General features: G+C 42.0%; 1 protein-coding gene across 1 annotated transcript in view; it reads right to left on the bottom strand.

The window, feature by feature from the left end:
• NOTCH2 (notch receptor 2) overlaps nt 1-19,060 on the bottom strand; it is an 85,125-nt gene that overhangs the window by 61,390 nt on the left and 4,675 nt on the right. The window contains exons 2-4 of the mRNA XM_027734865.2: nt 14,063-14,144; nt 3,987-4,246; nt 2,966-3,301 (exon numbers count right to left, since the gene is read on the bottom strand). Of these exons, the coding sequence (XP_027590666.1) occupies nt 2,966-3,301; nt 3,987-4,246; nt 14,063-14,144 (678 nt within the window). The remainder of the gene's footprint in view (nt 1-2,965; nt 3,302-3,986; nt 4,247-14,062; nt 14,145-19,060) is intronic.

Raw genomic sequence — 19,060 nt, 5'->3', positions numbered from 1 at the left:
TAACAATGAATAATCACTTTCCCAGCTAAGAACTTCCTCTATTGACTTGTTTAACATTCCATTAAAGGTTAGTTGCCAAATGAACTCCTTTTTTGTCAAATATTTATAACTACAAGCTCATTCTTCTATTTAAAGGAGTTGCTAATGCTTCAGGTTAAGTCTCTTTCAAGGAAATATTTTTGTCACTACTACTCTGTTATGATTGACCTAACATGCTCACTTGTCTGCAATCCCATTTCTACCTAAATCAACAAAGCCCGGAGGAAAAATGATTACACCAGATGGATAGAAAATGAAGTTACCTTTCAGACACATGCAATAGTGACAGTATATATAACTCCACTTTACACTCGCCATCAAATTACGACTTAACACACATGACTTCATTAATTACCCAATGCAAGATTTGTTTGTGCACACCCACAAGTGACGTACACAGTACTTGTGCACCAGCAGAAAAGGCTGCTGTGACATGTAACTCCAGGTTCTAGGGTTTTCCTACATTTTCAAGCTCTTATTCTCATGTATCTGCATTTATAAAAAATTAAATTCGCTGAAAAGCCAAGAAGAAAATGTCTACAGGAAACAAGAAACCATTTCAGGGCCAGGTCAGAAGTAGCTTAATTATGCCTAAATTGCTGCTTGAACAGTTTCTTCAAAGTAGTTTTACAGGTCACAAGATGCAAAATCATATCAAAAACCACTCCAGCAGTTCGAGATGCCTCCTGCATCTGTGGCCATAACCCTGAGGGATGGCAACATCTTAAGGCAGTCCAGAAGGGCTAGAGCAATTCCATTTATAGTCACAGTATCATCGGCGTTGCTCCAATTCAGAGAGGGAGGCCAAAGAGGAATTTCTAGTCCATAATCCTGGCACACTCTTGCAGAGGAGCAGGCCTTGTTCGCATCCTCTCTAGGCGTGACAGGCCACCATTTCTCTCTTCTCTTTCTGCTGACCTTTCCTTCCCAGACAAAACCTTTTCCAACACTTCAGAAATTCTGCTCTGCGCCAAGGGGGAAGAAATGGCTGAGTGCCTTGCCTTTATCAGAGTCTACTGTAAGCATTCGGGCCTCTACAACAGCTCCCTTTTTTGCTGTTTTTCAAATGACTAGTTTTAAAAATTCAAGCTAGCAAAACAGCATGGCCAACTCAAACAAATACAGGAAATACAGACGTGAAGGCTCTCAAAGCTGCATTAACTCAACCCCACTATACACATTGTGTAAGAAGTCAAAAAAAGCAGCTAATGATCCAAAATGTGTGAGCAGTGTAGATGTGTAGCTGTTACTACAGTAATCTCATTTTCATTTCCTGACCATAGTTCAGCCAGCCCACACACTTGTCTAAGGGAAAATCTGCTTCTACTCAGTCTTGTATGTCTGTAAGGGAATCACTAAAGCAAACTGTCTTATCAGCTTTACATGATCAAGTCCCTCCAATTTCATCTTCCCCACTTCTTCCCCCCACCATACTGATCCCACATGAGGCCTTAAAGTCCTTGAACTGGCTAAACAGATATGACTTTCAGAAAATTCTGAAATTCTGATCATGACTGTTAATCCAGAGATACTTGGTTTATAATTTCATTCTAAAATGATGCAAAGCAGAAAAGCAATAAATTCCTTGAGAGGAAGTGTTAGTTAAGACATCAGCATTTCCAAAGCACTCTTTCTTCAAGCATAGTTAGAAATAATTGCTTTGAAAAATAAAGAACCATCCTTCTATTTTAAGATCGACTTTGATAAATTCTTCAAAGTTACATGTTTGCTCAGGCAACCCAGGAAGTTGTTGAGCAGCCACTTGCTAAGGTTGGCAATGTACATTTAAGGTCATGTGAGTCAACACCTAAAGAAAAGATCTCCAAAAAGTGAACATTTTTCACAAGTTCTAAATGCACTTTCCATACATACCTGTGACTCCAAATGATCCTCATGAGAAGACTGTCATTCTACATTCATCCTAAACAGTATAGGGCAGCTACATCTTTCACATAAATAACAACAGAGAAAGGCTTAAGGGGGGAGAGTTTACTTTTCCAGATTACCACACACCAACTGCTTGTATGCCAGACTGCAATACACTTAAGTAGGAAGTCTAGTCAAAAGCATTTCCAAACAATCAGTTTCCCATGGAGTTGAATTACTCAGTAAAAAAATATCAGCCTAAAAATACTCTGATATGCAAAGACGGCTAGTACTGCTCTGTGGTCGAGTATGACAAGTGGATAGGGAGCAAGAGGGATGAGACCACCAGGGCTCCAAGCAGGTGACATAAGGTCACGTGTAGAGACGGGTGCCTTGGTGACCAGAGCCCAGCTTGACACACAAAACCAACGCCGCCCATGATCCTGAGCAAGCACATCATCCCTGCTGTGGATGAATTCAGGGCAGCCAACAGCATCAGAAAACAAGCAGTCATCATTTATTTGGAGACAAAAAAGGTGTGGTGAGTTGGAAATGATATCTTGTTAGATTTGGAGGAACTGGAGAAGAAAAAAAGGAAGATAATAGAACTTAATGTGTTTTAGGGATAAAGACAGAGAAGGAGAAAGATACACATTCATTCAAGTACTGAAATTAACTGTGGTCTTTACTGACACAAAACTATGTATTTATAGAGGCTTGTGTTATTGGCATTTTGCATTCCAAATAGGCACTAGGAGGTACCATCCTAACCTCCTTGAATCTACCTCATAGTTCTTATCTATTTGATTCTCTTCCTCTAATCACATTCCAAATAAATTTGCCATTTCCAGCTGCCCTCCCTTTCCTTCCCTTCCACATTATGAAATTCCAACACTCAGAAATCAACATCCTAGCAGAGCTTCCCACCTTGCTGAGCTTTCTCTCCCTTCTACCTTCCACTACAGACATATCACACGCAAACTCCAAGAGAAGCTTTCGGAAGAACACAGAGAGGAGTGCAGAGACAAGACTACAAAGCCAAGCACCCCGAAGCATTCACCTGGTAGGCAGTTGCACTCGAAGGTGAAGTCACTTGTCTGATGACAGGTCCCTCCATTCATGCAGGGCGACGGGGAGCACGGCACATACACGCTCTCGCAGCGGTGCCCTGTGTAGCCTGGCTTGCACTGGCAGCGGTAGGAACCGGGCAAATTGACACAGGTCCCACCATGCTGGCAAAGCCCTGGTGTGACACACTCATTCACATCAATCTCGCACTTCGGGCCGGTGTAGCCTGACAGACAGATGCAGGAGAACTTATTTCCAGACACAGTACATGTACTCCCATTGGCACAAGGCTGAGATGTGCAGGCATCAATCCACTGGCAATCCCCTCCTGTAGGGAACCGAGACAGATTAACAAAACGTTATTTCTGTGGAAAATAGTACTTTTTTTCATGCTACCTCAAAATTATTAGTGTATTAAATCTTTGCATTATCACAGGAAAACTGATGTCTGCATTTTACAGTATTACATTTGAAACAAAAATTCACTTGCGGTTACAGTATGAAGTCATTTACAAGGTAGCAGCAAGATATAGAATGTTGTGATTTATAAAAGTAACCCATGACCTGAAATCATACTATACACTGATAGTCACTCTTCTTCTACATGCCCTTCAAGAGTGAAAAGAGTAAGTTTCCATGCTTCTCCCCTCAGGCATCCAATTATAGTTTTTCCCACAGAAAGCTTTTGCTGGACAAATTTGCTGTCTTTTTTCCCTAGAAACTAGACTCTGAATTCAAAGTGTAACAGCCACTCCAGAGTAGCTTCTACACTCAGTTTTCCCACATGGACAACCCTACAAGATCCAAATGTTTTTCTGCTGACGTGTAAAGGGTAGGGAGTTTGAGTCCCTATTCCCCTTTGCTTTTTTTGGTCATGCAGTCATTTAGACTTCCTCTCATTTTTTTGTGCTGGAGTTAGAAAATTTGAGAGCATATTACTGCTGCCCCAGAACATTCCAGGATGAAGCAATTCACAAAGGAGGGAGTCTGGAGGTACAAATGCAGAAGCTCACCTGTGTAACCTGGAGGACAGACACACTCGTACGTTTCCTGGCCGAGGGGATGACAAGTTCCTCCATTCAGGCAGGGCTGGGACACGTAGCAGAGGTGTGATTCTGAGTACTGACAGTCCTCTCCCGTGAATCCTGGAGCACACTTGCAGGTAGGCTTTCCTATCAGAGAGGCAACTTCACAAGTTCCCCCGTTCTTACAGGTATTGCTCTCACAGGGGTTTCTGTACTGACAGTAGTCTCCAAGAAAGCCTTCTCGACACCTGCAACAGAGAAGAAATGAATTGCAGCACACTCACCTGAAGCCTTGCTGTCCTGGGAAGATTTCAGGAATGGAAGTTCCATGGCCACTGAAAGTCTTGAAACTTGCCATAATTAACAGTAACACTAACAAACCTAAACATTAACATCACAGATGTAACAGGGACTTCCTGTGGGACTGTCTCAAATGAGATCACTGAAAACTTCAGTTCAAGTTGTGAAATCGCTTGTTACAAAATAAATAAGCACCACATTCAATCACAGTTATATCAAATGCAGAACCTTGTTCCTGCACTTCCCTTCAAAACTTCAGTAAAAACCTAAGTGTTAAAGAGTTGCTGAATAACAACTCCTTGCACCCACTCCCATTCTAACAAGCATCCTTTTCTAGAACAAAATCAAGCAGTATAATAGGTATTAACATCAGGTATTATCCATCTTTCGCAGTATTTATAAACATTGTAGAAATGAAGTGTCTGGGGGCCTGAAGATCTGTAGCAGATCTTTCTCCACAACACTCCCGTGAGACAGGAATATACTGTTATCCTCATGCTGATAAGTGCATCTGGGACTGTGACATGCTGAAGCCTGCACTCAAATAGCAACACAAGCACTGCAGTCAGGTCTCCCACGCCCCTGGCTAGTACCCTAACGACAAGGTCATTGTTCCTCTGTCTCCCACAGAAAAACGAGTACACACACACTATCTACAACCAGGGCAATATTTTATACAAAGATCTCCGACTGCAGAATAATTGCAGTTATTTCTCTCTAACCTAAACTTATGTCAATACAGTCTGACTACGCTTGTCAGCTGTAATCCATCTTTTAGCTGGCCTTTGTACCACAAATTTTCCATTTAACTTCCAGAGATAAAGGATGCAGGCAAGCAAGCCTGCAAAGCCCACCTCTGCGTCACCCACAGTCCCATTTGCTTCTTTCAGGTAGCAGAAAGCTGCAAGGGTATGCCCTGCATAAAAATAACATCTAACATACAGGACTGTCCACTTGCAGTTTTTTCTATAGTGCACAGCTACATGTTAACTGGTGAGTAACCCAAGATACACACAGCCTGGGAGAACATGTATTTCACTTTAAGAAAAAGTCAGAGGTGAACACTAGATATGCTTTGTTCCAGATCAGGAGAGGTGCAATTATTAAATCAATGAGTTACTCAAACCTAAAGGGAGGAGGTTGCAACTGCAAGAAATACACAAAGTCTCGAGTTAGTCCTCACAGGTGAATGTATCAGCAGAAAGGCTCCCTTTTCCTTAAGCACTTAAAAGTGTATGGTTGATTGGAAGGGGAAAAAAAACCAAAACCAACCGAACAACAACCAACACCAAAAAAACCCCACCGCAACAGAACACCACACCTAACTGGATAGGCTTTACAATTCAGCTGAAAAATCAAAGTATGGTCACGAAGCTGTGTTTTAAACAGAATCCTACAGGGATCTGCCTTTGTTCCTATGCTATTCAACACGCCTATCTATGATTAACAACAGAAAACCTCAATGCTGGTCAAACACACAGGTAAGAGAGAAGACAAATTCCTGATAGACCACAGTAAGACGAATGGCTTAACAAGGCAGTCAGCACCCAAAATGCACTTTAGAACTGCTAAGTCACACATCTAGAAACAAAATATACACAGCAACCCTCCCAAAAGAGGAGACTGATCTGGGAATGACATACTTGCTCTGGGGAGTCCTAACAGTCAGATAAAAGTGAATTCCTAGTGAGACATTTGGCCAGGAATACTTTACATGGACAAACAGCAAATATCAAAGTAGGAATAAATGAGATTATGATATACGTGATAAATGCTTGGCACAACCATTACATGAGTTCTGGTGTTTGCTCTTTAAGAAGGAAGAGCTGAAGTGAATTCAAAGAAGCCAGTAGTAATGATTAATAGAAAACTGGCCACAATGAAAAGCTCAGGTAGCTCAGTCTATTTATCAAAAGGAAAAAAGAATGAGACAGCTAACCAAAAGCTCCAAGTACCTACAAAAACTCAGATTTAACAATAATTCCCAATCCAGAAAGCACAAGGGATAACAGACATGAGCATTTAAAAGTTGAAGCTAGATGAATTCAAATTAGAAATAGGGTAATATCTTTAGACACAGACAGTCTCTCAGCAGCAGAGAGAAACAACTGGAACAACGCATTTAAGGTTGCAGTGGAATTTCTCCATCACTCATGCTTGTTTAAAAGAACACCAGGATTGGCTGTTTCAGGAAGAGTATGCACGCTAGTTCAAACAAAGCTGTTCAGAGAGGTTATTATCCAAGTTATGCAAGGGGTCATTACTAGATGACCACAACTGTTTTTTCTCATGTTAAAATTTATTAACTAGCTTTAGCCGTATGTGTAAAGCAGGAAAGTCACATAATAGATGTGCGTAATTGTAATTTACCATTGCCCACACCCAAATTAGGCTCCTTTCACCGTATCTTAATACTTTCAACTTCATACCCAAGAGCAGACATGAAAGAAGAGATTTTGCAAGGCGAGGCAGGATTAATAAAGTTACAGAAAGCAAATCCTGAGACAATACCCATGCAGAGTATCCTCTGCCTCTTGTGCCACCCTTGGTGTAACAGCCGAAGGCTGTCGGTCAGCGCGAGCTGCAGCCACATCACACAAGAGGCTTCGGGTATTCTGGGCCTAAGCCACGGCAGTTCTATAGACTTCCTTTAACATCCCAAAGCCCTCCTCGATTCAGGTTGGAAATCAGTCCAAACGCCAGCGGGCTACAGCACAGCTTTGTAGGAGCTCAATCACAAAGAAATCTGGCACCCAGCGAAGACGGCTGTGCCAGAAGCTGGAGGACTGCTCGACTCCCACGGCATTCAAGCCTGCACACGGTGCACTGGCTGGCTCTGCTCACAGACCGTCTGGGTAACCACGGTTAAATCATGTCTCTGGACATCTATATATGCAGCCAGCAATTGTGTAAAGACAAACTGAACTTCAGTCCCAGAAGTCTTACAAGTTTGGGTCATAGGGATTCCTTCTGGTTTTACCACCATCAGTGATGGGGGATTTGGGCAGCTAAGCAGTCCTCAGTGTCAGCAGTGCACCAAGCTCCTCGGACTAAAGGCCACAGGCACAGGACACGCACTTGTAGTTCTCTTTATCATGAAAGAAAGAGCAACAAACCACAACTTCACAGAACCCCGACCAGGCCATCTCATAAGGCAAATGAGCTACTCCAACACCACCCACTCCACCACCAACTACAAAATAAACCAAAACACACCTAGAAGTTGAGTCCTAAAGTGATTTTTCATTGAAAAACTGTAAAGCAAACCAGAAAGTCTAGAGGAACATTTCATGTTTTGTCCACAAGCAGCAAACTACCAAAATATGTCTCCTCTCCCACCCACCAACACTCAGGGATGCTGGAAAGTGCATTTAACTGTTGCTCCTAGACAACACTGATTAAGAATACTGCTGGTACAATTTAAAAGGAAAGCTGAGATCTGTGCTCTGAGACAACACAACCATCACCCACAAACAGCCCAGCATTTTGTACACAAATGTTCTGGTACAAAGTTGAAGAGCGCTCCAAGACCAGGCTTGTTCTGGTATCTTCTGAGGCTAATCAGAAAAACATGAGGGAACGCTCCAGCAGGGAACAGCAAAAGCTCTTTTAACTTTAGCTCTTTATATTTGGAAGGACAAAGCCTTACAGACTATGCCAGAGGGAACGTGCCTGCCTGTGGAACGATGGTAGGTCAGGTACACACAGCCCCCGTACCCACCGTTTTGTTCTCCCCCTGGAGAAGTGCTTGGTCACACAGTTATGCAACTTTCCCCTCCAGCACTTCAGTGCAAGCCTTTTTGAATGTTACAGAACAAAAAACCTACAGTCCAGATTTTCAACCATGTCTCCTGTCATCAACATTTCTAGGCACAAATACTAGTAATTTAGTTCTAAATGTTGGTGTAGACAAAACTGCAAATATTTGCCCCCGATTCATGGGGGATTCATTGGGCACCACATTGTTCCTCTAAAAATAGAGGCAAACACTGCAGAAGTGCAGTCTAAGTCCAGACTTTTTTAAAGGATATGATTAAACTCAACAGCAACTCCAGCTTCCCACCACCCCTGCTCTGCTCTCATCCCATCCTACTCTTTCAAGTTCCCTTTAGGAGAGGAAAAAAAAAAAGCCACTTGTCTACAGAGCAGCTTAAAATTGTAGCAGTTTGTGTCAGCTCCAAATGACATGCTCAGAACAGGAAACCAAATCTTTTCCAAATAAAAGCCACTGTTTCTCCTCAGTTTTCCATCTAACACTCAGAAAAAGAAACAGGAAGATGAAGTTTGTTCTGGCACTTTCTGGAAGCACATGAGGTCTCTTAACCTACTTCAACAGGAATTTAATCTTTTAAGAACAAATTTCACATACAACTTAATTCAAATCATGATTTCTGAAAGCTAGAGAGTTTGAAATGGGAAAATGTCCTGTGGGCTGCATCAGCTATGCAGCTGCTTCTAATTAAAGCTTCTCCTTTACTCTCTCTGGGCTACTTTCCAGCACAAATACTTTAGAGCTCAGCCTTTTTTTTTTTTTTCCCTCCTCCTTTTCAGCTCCAGCCTGCATTTGCCTTAGCTCAGGCTCTCGTGGAGCTAAACAAGAGACGTAAAAACAAAACAAAGGTATTTATCCCAGTTTGAAGTATCCACAAATCCACAGGGCTGCATTCACTCTAACAACCTAATGCTGCAAGTGAAAGTAAAAAGATTCACGAAAGCTGCACTTCTGGCTCTTCTGCCACAAAACCACGTTGAAGTTACCTTCCAAAACTTAGTTCTCTCCTGCTCTCAACAGACTTCTGGAAAGTATGTCTGGTCTGTTGGAAAAACTTCCTCATCTGCCGTACTATATTTGCCTGGGCACATTCACAAGACAGTCTCTTCAAATGCACCTTATAGACAATTTTAACCAGACTTCCAGATGTTTGATTTTCATGGGAGTTTTCTACTCAGGCCCATGATATCATCTGGAGATGTACAGAAGGAAGCAGATGGTTTTCATTTAAAAAGCGAAGGGAAGAATTTCCTAGTAGTCTTGCTTCTCCCCCCCCCTCAACCCAATACTCCCTTCTCTTTGACTGGAAGATGCTCCAACAGAGAGGGAAAAAAAAAATGCAGTCTGATGACTAACGTGAGAAGGGTCTCAGCTATTTTGTTACAGATTTTAACCAGACTTCCCTCTGGCTCCCAGGTTCTGACTCCCACACCTACACCTCCTCTCAGGAGGGAGAACAGGATTCTCTGGTTAGCTTTACAAAGGCTCCTTCCCATGTCTCAAGGCACCCATTTATGCGTCATACTTTGAATGCAAACTGTGGGATGGGACGGCCTCTCTGCTCTGCGTTTGTAGCAGCACACAGCTATTGTTCCTCGTGCACGGAAAGCGCCTCTCCAGCGTTCCACTCCACAGTGCTCCGAGGAGCAACAGCAGCCACAGTCTGAACAGGCAAGGTTTAGTTCAGCTTTTTCTGCCCATCAGAGCACTGAACAGCTTTTGGTCTGCACAACAGAAAATTTTGACCGAGTGACTGAAGTCACAATTCTGTTCCCAGAATTGAAGCTAACAGTGTGTGTACCCTCCCCTTTTTCCTCTGCCCTGGTCTCAAGGGTCTCCTTTAACTTCTGAAAGGAGACAGAAGGAAACAGAAAAGGGCAGACCATTCTCAGAAAGGGACAACTTTTCAACTTCTGCATTTAGCCTCTTCTGGAAAACTCTCAGACCTCATCCTGCTACAAGGTCTCCTGTGGGTATTCCCCATTCACTGGTCTAGGAGGGATTAGTCTCATGAGACAGATCCTAAGAAGATGATATCAGTTGCAGTCTCAGAAGCAGCGCTGCAGTCCAGGATCTTGCCTTCAGCCCCAGAAGTCCTCTTAAATCCAAGCTAAAATTAATTTATGAAGATCTAGCTGGAAGGAAAGGTAGGAAAAAACCTGGCGAGGGTGTCGGAATTACTGATGGTTAGAACTGGGATAGAAGCCCCTTACTGCCATGCTATTGCTGAGTTGAGTTTAGCATTATTTGAGGTCCTCCTGTTGCCAGTCTGCAGATAAGAGGTAAAAATTCTATCATGCAATGTAAAAGGTACACAAACTTCTGCATCTGGTGAGAAAAACGCTGCTTGCTGAAGAGAGAGGAGCACACAAAGCTGCACAAACCCTGACAGCCACAGCTCTGAGGTTTTTCTACACCATCAGGACTAACAAAAGACTTTAGTGTTAGAGCAGTACTTGGTTTCATACGGGGCTATGGCTATCCCTTCTGGACACATGAATTGCAACAGTCCTAAGGTCAAAAATTCAATCTTCAAAGCCTGCCAAGCATGAGAAGTAGCAAGGCCCAGTTTCCTCCCTAAACCTTGGAGCACCCCTAGGTCAACTCCCTTCCCACTTCTGCTTCTCTCCCTGGCACAGTCTTGCTTCTGCTCCCTGTCACTGAGGTGGGAAGTTGGGAGAGGCCACAGCTGTCAAACATGGAGAAATCATTTAAGAGACTCTCCTTTAGGGTCCAGCCCCACTCCAAGCACAGAGGGACTGCTCAGTCCTAAATTCACCTGCAGAGCAGATCCTTACACTCAGAAAACAGCAGGCAGCAATGCCAAAATCTCTGCTTAGCTTGTCCTTGAAACAGCTCCTTGTACCCACACCTTCCTTCCCAGTCTGTTGCAACTGCAGAAACACTGCAAGTTCACAGTACTATCCCACAGACTCTTCCTATTACTGCTTTCCCAGTCATCCAGCAGCAGGAAGACGAGAGACAGTTTTCCTGTGATGTTCACAATTAGCATTAAGCAACAAGGAACCGTTATCCCGCTTCTCTGCTGGATATGAAAGGATGCCAGAAGACTCCTTCGTGTTTGACACCTCAGTGTGCAAAAGGCTGCCTGGAGATGCTTTGAGGGGAAAAAAAAAGCCACCATCACAACAAAAAAACCCATCACAGTGCAATGCAAAGCCAAACTCCAAACCGAACTGAAACTGCTTTTTGTCAAAGCAGGACTTAAAAAGCTTGGAAGGATGGGTGCCCTCAACAATGTTGCTGCAGATACAGGCATATTCCTCGGAATAAGGCCCGCACCTTCACCATGCTGGTCGCTGAATGAGTATAGAAAGAGCTCTCACACAAAAAAATCTGGCCTTGGAAGATTCAAATGCAGGAATGTGTAATTTTCTAAATATAAAATCAAGGTCAGGAGAGGTCAGGAACTCTATCAAACAGTGCCACGGAACGACAGCCATAGGCCAGCAGCGTCACCAAGGGAACGGAGATACTTAAAGGGCGCTCACAAGAGCAATCTGATAAAGATCCAACCCCTGCTTCCTTAGAAGGGTCACAATCACTGTTCCCATAACAGATGCCAGATACACCATAATAAAGGTTTCTTAGTAGAAAATCAGCTTTTTTTTTTTTTTTAATGGAGTAGATGCTACAGGATTTTTGGACAAAGAAAGCTGTTTAAGCACTAAGCTGCCATTAGCTGCTGGGCCAAATATCTAGACTAGGTACTTTGTTATCAGTGCTTACTCATGTCTTATGACATTTGATTTCTGCTGATGCAGGTTCTCCCTCAGCCATTCGCTTGATTCTTACAGACAGCAAGATTGACTGGATGGCCTGACCACACACTACAACAAACAGCTCGGCTGAGAGGAGATACAGAAAGAGGAAGAGAGCCTGTTACAATAACTTATTGCTCAGCAGAGGAAGTACTGCAGATAACTTGAAAAAAGTGGAAGGGGTGGAGATGTTGCTAATCATTCAGTGATCCTGCAGAGCCAGAAGCCAAGCTGCTTGTTTTAATAATAAATTCAGTCTCCTGAGCAAAAACATTTATACTCTTACAGCCATCAAAAATTCAGAAAGTCGTTTACATTACTAAACCAGATTGAAAGTTCCCCTATTCAGAGTTCCTCATAGTGCAGGAAAGAAAAAAAAAAAAAAGTTAAAACCAAAACAGGATGCTAAGAATCAGGCTGCTAAAGGTAGAGACTCCACAACTGAGGTGGGTTTTGCTACTTTTTTCCTTCCTTTCTGCAAAAAGAGTTCTTGAGCCACAACTAAAAAAAAAACCAGACACATACTAATCTCTGTATGCAGTCCTTTCCAATTACTCTGGCACCTGCAAAGGAACTGAGCTGTTACTTGAAGGAGGGGTTGGCTTAAAACCTGCAAGAACACTCTGCACAAGAAGGAGGAAGGCAACATTAGAATTATAAATAACTCTGTGCACTAAAAAAATGTAAGAGTGGTCAAAGCTGCCATTGTAATGAGGGAAATGTGTCAAGATCTGGACTGCACTACAAATAGTGAACAGAAGTTAATCAGATGAAAAAACTTAGACTATAAATGAAACAATTGTTAGGACATGGTTAAGAGAAACATGCAAGTTGAAGAAAACATCCTTAGGAAGGTACAAGCAGCACCAACATCAACACCAGTCTTATTACCTTCCTTGTGACCTACATTCTTTGGCTCCAGACTACCATGCTTAAGTACACATCAGAAAGACCTACTAACGTCACACTATTTCTTGTCTCAGTCTCAAAATACAAGCGTAAAGCAGGAAGAGTTCCAGCTTTCTTTTCAGAAGGGCAGCTCGTTTCAGCCGACATCAATACAAAGCCATGGAAAGGAAAAGACTAGGAAGCAGCAGGAGTTAGAAACTTTAAAAGAAACTTACACGGAATAACAAGTCACACATTTGCTTTTCTGTGGCCTTCCAGCACATCAGGTATTGATTTGAAACTGAGAAGAACCTCAAATTAGATTATGATTTCCCCTTTGTGTGTCACAGGTGCAACTTAAGTATATTGAGTTTTATGTACCATGTTAATAGAGAACTAAAGGTTGTGGCTAGGAAAGATGGATGTGTACAGAACAGTAAAGAGCAGAGCTGTGTGTTAACTAGGCTGAATCAATAAGACAAAACTCACTAATATTTAAAGAATTCTAGCATTAAGATAGTGATTTAGAATGCTAGAAAATTACATAACTTGCACTGATGAAGTAAACAATGTTTTGAAGATAATCTGTTTACTGCAGACATAGTAAATTAAACCTGCCAAACAAGGAGGATACATCTTTTGACAAAATATCCCTTCATTAAAAAAAACCAAAATCCAAATACTGCAGTTTGAAAGGTGAACTACATTTAAATAGATGTGATATCATTGTCCAGACACCACACACCCTATCAGAGCTTCTGCTGATGAGTTTTCCACACAGCAGCAAAGTGAAGGCACCACTGAAGATGGGTGTCAACATTTACCAAAATCAATTACATAATAAAAACAAACCAGGATGTTTGTTTGGATTGTTTTGTTGGTTTGTTTTGGCAACTCCCAGATCTTACCTGCACTTAAGCATGTAGAAGGGAACTGAGATGCTTCAAAGTGCAGAATAGTTCTGAAAAACCACAAAAATATTCAAACTGGGGCTGAAGCTCTAAAAAGTAAGGCAAGCTATAAGATGAAGAGCAAGTTTCAACTTAATTTGTGGGCCTGGAAACAAGGTACAGACTTTACCTTTATGATTGACTTGGCCTCAGTTCCTCATTTAATGCAAAGAAATCCTACTGACAAGATCCAAACCCAAGAATTCCAGATTTCTTACATTACAAAAAGCTAGAACACAAGAAGTAACACATTATCAAGAAACATCAGCAGTCCTAAAACTTACGCTGAAAGCGCCCCTAACATTTCCTTTCTGGCTAGGACCCTGAATGAAAGATTGGTAATTAAATGGACAAGAAATGAAATCAACTTACTTGCAATATCCTGTACCATTTTGATACGAAATGCACTTTCCCTCATTAACACATGGCTTGGAATCATCCATACACTGCAAAGCTGAAAGAGAAGAAAACAGTCAAATCAGTAGCCACAATACGTGTCAAGTCAAAGCTTCATGAGCATATTTGGGCAAATGAAAATTTTACAGGACTGGAACAAAAACAAAGACACTATCACATAGTTTAATTTCATCTCTGGCAGCATCAAAAGAGCCAGACTGAAAGAAGAATCAAATACAGATTTGTTCATCAGGCAACCAAATCTTTCCAGAATATCTGTTAGGTAGATTTTCAAAGCAAAGCATTCAGTAATTTCAGCAAGCTACAAAGGCATTCATGTCAGCACCTGCATATTTTGGGTTAAATGTCCCCAGTTACTACTTTCTGATCAAAATTGTGGACTGAAAGTCTCTGAAATAAGAGGCAAGTACCCCTAAGCCTTCTTACAGAATATTTTGTCTCAAACTCTTTCCTTCTTTTTTATTATCTCTAGGAACACTTGGCACTGAAACAGGGCCATCCGTCCCTCATGAGCTCACCTGTCAAACATCTCGCAATCCAGAATTTTCTGCAACATCTACTGTTGTGGCATTCTGATTTCAGACAGAATTGTGTTTGAGAGCAAGTGAAAACATCAGAGCTGTTAACGACTTTCAGCAAAGAATTTGGTATTTCTAAAGAGGAGATGCTCTAACTCAAACTCAATATTTTCACTGCTATGTTTTTAAAAAGGCATTAAGTATGATACCATTCAGGGCTGCTCAATTTTTATCCAAACCTAGTGGAAGCTCTAGTGATGGAACCAACACATCAGCTCCAGCTCTGGCAAGTGCTTGTCCCATCACAGGGACCTGAAGCAGCACTCGGTGCCTATTTCTGAAGTGACCGGAAGGGTGAGAATTATGAAACCCTGCAGGAGCAGAGTGCACTCTGGAACCACAAAAATTTAGCCAGTCCACCTAGACCACAGCCTGCCATTTGAATAGCATCAAACTAGCAGATAAAAGCTCCTGGAACCAGATCATCTGGGTTCTATCCCAAACTGATCCACATATTAAGAAGTCACAAGCTCTTCCCGGCCTCCAGTGCTGTTTCCTGGCTCCCAAACTCAAACAATTCCATGCCTTTATGGACCTCATTTCCACAACCTTTTTGTATTTGGGAAAGCATTTAAACAATCTTAATTAAAGGCACCTCCAGGCATCAATAATACCCAACCACCTAAACTGCCAGCTGCTGTATGGCAGATTCCCCCTCCATTTATTTTTTTTTTAAGGATTGTTTTCCTTTCCCCAAGAGGTATTAAATTTCCAATACAAATTCAGTAAGGGGCCCCAGGGAAAACTGGTCCAAACCACCACTGAAGTTGATACACTGGTGACCTAAGGAATGGGATTCAGAAACAGAAGAGTTAACACATCAGTCCCACTAAGCTCTCCCTGAAACCAGCCCAAATTCAGTCCAGCAATTGGACAACTTGGAACAGACTTTAGTTCTGCTGTCCAGAGCTTTAAGTGTTATTTCTCAATAACCCTGGAGCACATAAACAGGTCACACACACTACGAGGCACTATAGGAACGTTTCACGCTTGCAACCCCTGTAGAGAATACAGTTAAATTAAACTCAGTTCCCCAGGAAAATTATCAGTGTTTCCCACAATACAAGTATGCTTATTGCTGTTAACTTGATTTCTGAAAAAGGGGCACTTGGATGGCGCTGCTTCTGCAGAGCTCTCAGGAAATGAACAAAATTCCACTCTGAGCCCCTTTCAGATAACCCCTGAGGTCAGGGTAACCAAGCGACCGAAATATTAACACGGATTTTGCACGGCATTCCCTCCCACAGAGGGCAAGAACACTTACGCTGATTTGCACCTGTCTGACAATTTTTATCCCATTTAACGGCAACATCCACATGGCTTTGACTCCCAACTTCATCTGCTGCTGTCTAACACTGCAGCAGCTTGTTTTCACAGCGAAGATTAGCTCCAGTTAGCAGAGCTCGGTTACACTGTGTCCAAGAGAAACTGCACTGTGTCCAAGAGAAAGTGTAACGATTCCGACAACTCCCACCACCCCTGCTACTCCAGGGAAATGGAGGAGGGTTAAAGCAAGCCTTCCCACATTTCAGAGAACCACGAGGGGAAGCAGGCTTGGTATTCTCATCTCGCCACCTTGAATTTTCATTCTTTTCACACCAATCAAGCCAGTGAAGCAAATACTCAGAGGATTATTTCTTTTGTGCTCAATCTTTCAAACACAATTTTGTAACCTCGTCGAGTACCCGCGTCCCCAGTGAGAACTGAGCAGCCAGTTGATTTTGTAACCCACATAGTAAAAGCTTAACTAGCACTTGGCCAAAAACACCCTGCAGCACAACTGCACGGAGGGGAACAAGAGGCTGATGGCTTTTGGGGTCACAGTAAGGATCCAAATAAGTGATTCCAGTTTGGCTTGCTGGGCCAAATACAGACACAGTAGAGAGGATTTAGCAAAGCAACCATTAACTTTTGCCCAGGTTTTTGACAAATTATTCCCACCTTGAACTGCTGTTTAGCAGGTCATTAAACTACTACCAGCCCTTACAATTCTTTAACAGAGACAATAGGGCAATAAATTTTTAAATATATATTTTGTCTATAGTAACTCAGAAGTGAAAGACACTAAGAAAAAGTACAAAATATTTTTGTGTTTGTTTTCGGCTTTGGACTAAAATAGGCTGAAAATAAATATTTTGAAATGCAACTAAAGCTGAAGTGAATGTAAATGTAACCATATTCTATATTAAAATGAGTACTAAAGAGCCACGTGATTTTTTTAAAAAAAAAAAATCACAAGGGAAATCGAAGACTACAGTTCTCACAGTAAAATTAGCATTTCTTTGCACAAAGCACTGTCTTCCTGTATTTCATGATATCTTCCACAATTTCACAATGCATGCAAAACATGTCATTTCAACACTACTTACTTCAAAAGCTACTTCTCTGCTACTCTACCATGTCGTGCTCAAGAGTTAACAGTATCAGGAACTTTACCTTCAACCTCAGCAGCATAAAAAGTTTGTTTCACTACACCCATTATGTTACTGGGAATACTCTGGTGTGTACAGCACGAGAGAAGACAGCCTTGTCTTGAAAAGATAAAGCCACATACAGAGAGCATCAGCACCCTGTCAAGGCTTTTGAGTCCAACACGTTGATTTTGACAGTTTTCTTCTGCGTTTAACAAAAACAGAAACGGTGAATTGTTAGGTGGTTTTCTGGACTTGCCACAGCTTGACAAAACCACCAAGACCACCAGAAGCTGAGTTAGCCCAGACCAAGCAGTGACGTTTCCAGTCCTCACACCCTGGTGTGGTGGAAGGCTTGCTCCCACACGCCAGCAGGTTGTCAAGGGGAAATCCCGTGGTTTCCTCAGGTACTCAATTGCTTCATAATTTTTATCAGTCCCTTTAGGGACTATTGGGAAGACACCCCATGATTTTTGAAAGACTGGCTTCTCATGAACTGGGCAGGCCAACATTTGTGAAAGGAGTACCCGATTTCTGGCAGTCATTGTAGCTGAGTTTGAAGGATTTCTCAGATGAGGGCTCTAAGTGCAGGCGAGATGGACACTATTAGCAATACAACCCAGCCTGGAGTCCATACAAATGCTGCACGTTCCTGCACTGAGATGCAAACTCTAAACTGACATTTAACATCCTACTAGAGCTATTTTCCAAGGCCAGAGGGAAAACCAGATAGCCACTGCTGTAAAATAAGCACAAGCAGAAAGCGTTACTCGCAGATACATACAGAGAATGTTGAGATTCTCAACACCCAAATTCAAAGCTCACACTTAACTGGAACACGATGTCATCTAGGTTTAATTTTTTTAAAGAGTTACAGCAAATCGAGGAGGAAAAGAAAAGTTTTGTTTCTGCCTCATTGTTCTTTACAATGCCAAGATGATCTGGAAGTTGTGATGTGGTTTCCACACTTTATCTGCCCACTATAAATTCAGATACTTTCTAGGCTAGAAAATTAAAAGAAATGGTGAAGGATTAAGATCAGAAGCTGTGTCAGAGTTCAGCTTTTAAAAGAGCTTTGATATAGGGAAACAGATCCATAATCAGAACAAGTCTGAAAGGGCTTTGTTACAACTACTAAAAGGAAAGTAATGCCAGTAAACTCCTTGCCCACAAATTCAGAAAAAGTCAAGCAGAAATAAAAATGAAAAATACCAAAACAATCAATGCTGCGAAAAAGAGATGTTATAAAGCTGGTTTCCTGTAGCTTTGTGGTTGATTATCCTGCATCTAAGAAGGTGCAGGCTCTGACCAAAGGTTTTACTGTAAATAAAGGGAGAGTGATATTCTGGTAGAGAACATAGCTGTACCAGCAGCTCAGCTTTCTCCTTGGAAGGACACTATATCCTCTTTCTGTCCATAAATTTTTCATTAAGTATCAGAACTGAGACCTTTGTCATTTGTGGTTGAAACTTGTCCATAGGTTCAAAACTTCTCATGGGAGAGGGGGGAAAACAATCTACTTGAACATACAAAAAAAAAAGTCAGGCTAAAAACACATTTAAGACCAGAAAGAAAACCGAAGGGCAAAATAGGTTTCAGTAACTTTTAAGTAGTCAGTGTATTTTCTGTCTTTACTGAGACTCATGAGAAACAGCCTGACATTTCAACTGTGCTACCCATTATGTATTAAGAGAAAGGAGAGAAAAGGATTTGAAGCCCTCAAACAACAGCAAGACAAGACGCATGGAAAATCTCATGCTCAAGGTTGTTTGTCAGAGGTGGATCAGCTCTGAAGAGGACGACCATCAGCATGGCCAGAAATGCCAGCTACACAACAAATCGAGGGGGTCTCAAATTCCAAGGAAGCAAAAAACAGCTGCTGATTCCCTTCAGGAAAAACAGAGCGTGAAAAAAGCAGTTAAAGGAAAATGCTGAAACATGAGGTACATTCTGGAGGAAGGTCC

The sequence above is a fragment of the Pipra filicauda genome, unplaced genomic scaffold, assembly GCF_003945595.2.
Source record: "Pipra filicauda isolate LSUMZ 115617 unplaced genomic scaffold, ASM394559v2 scaffold396_size653610_pilon, whole genome shotgun sequence".
Taxonomy (NCBI): domain Eukaryota; kingdom Metazoa; phylum Chordata; class Aves; order Passeriformes; family Pipridae; genus Pipra; species Pipra filicauda.
This window is presented reverse-complemented; position numbering and strand designations above follow the sequence as displayed.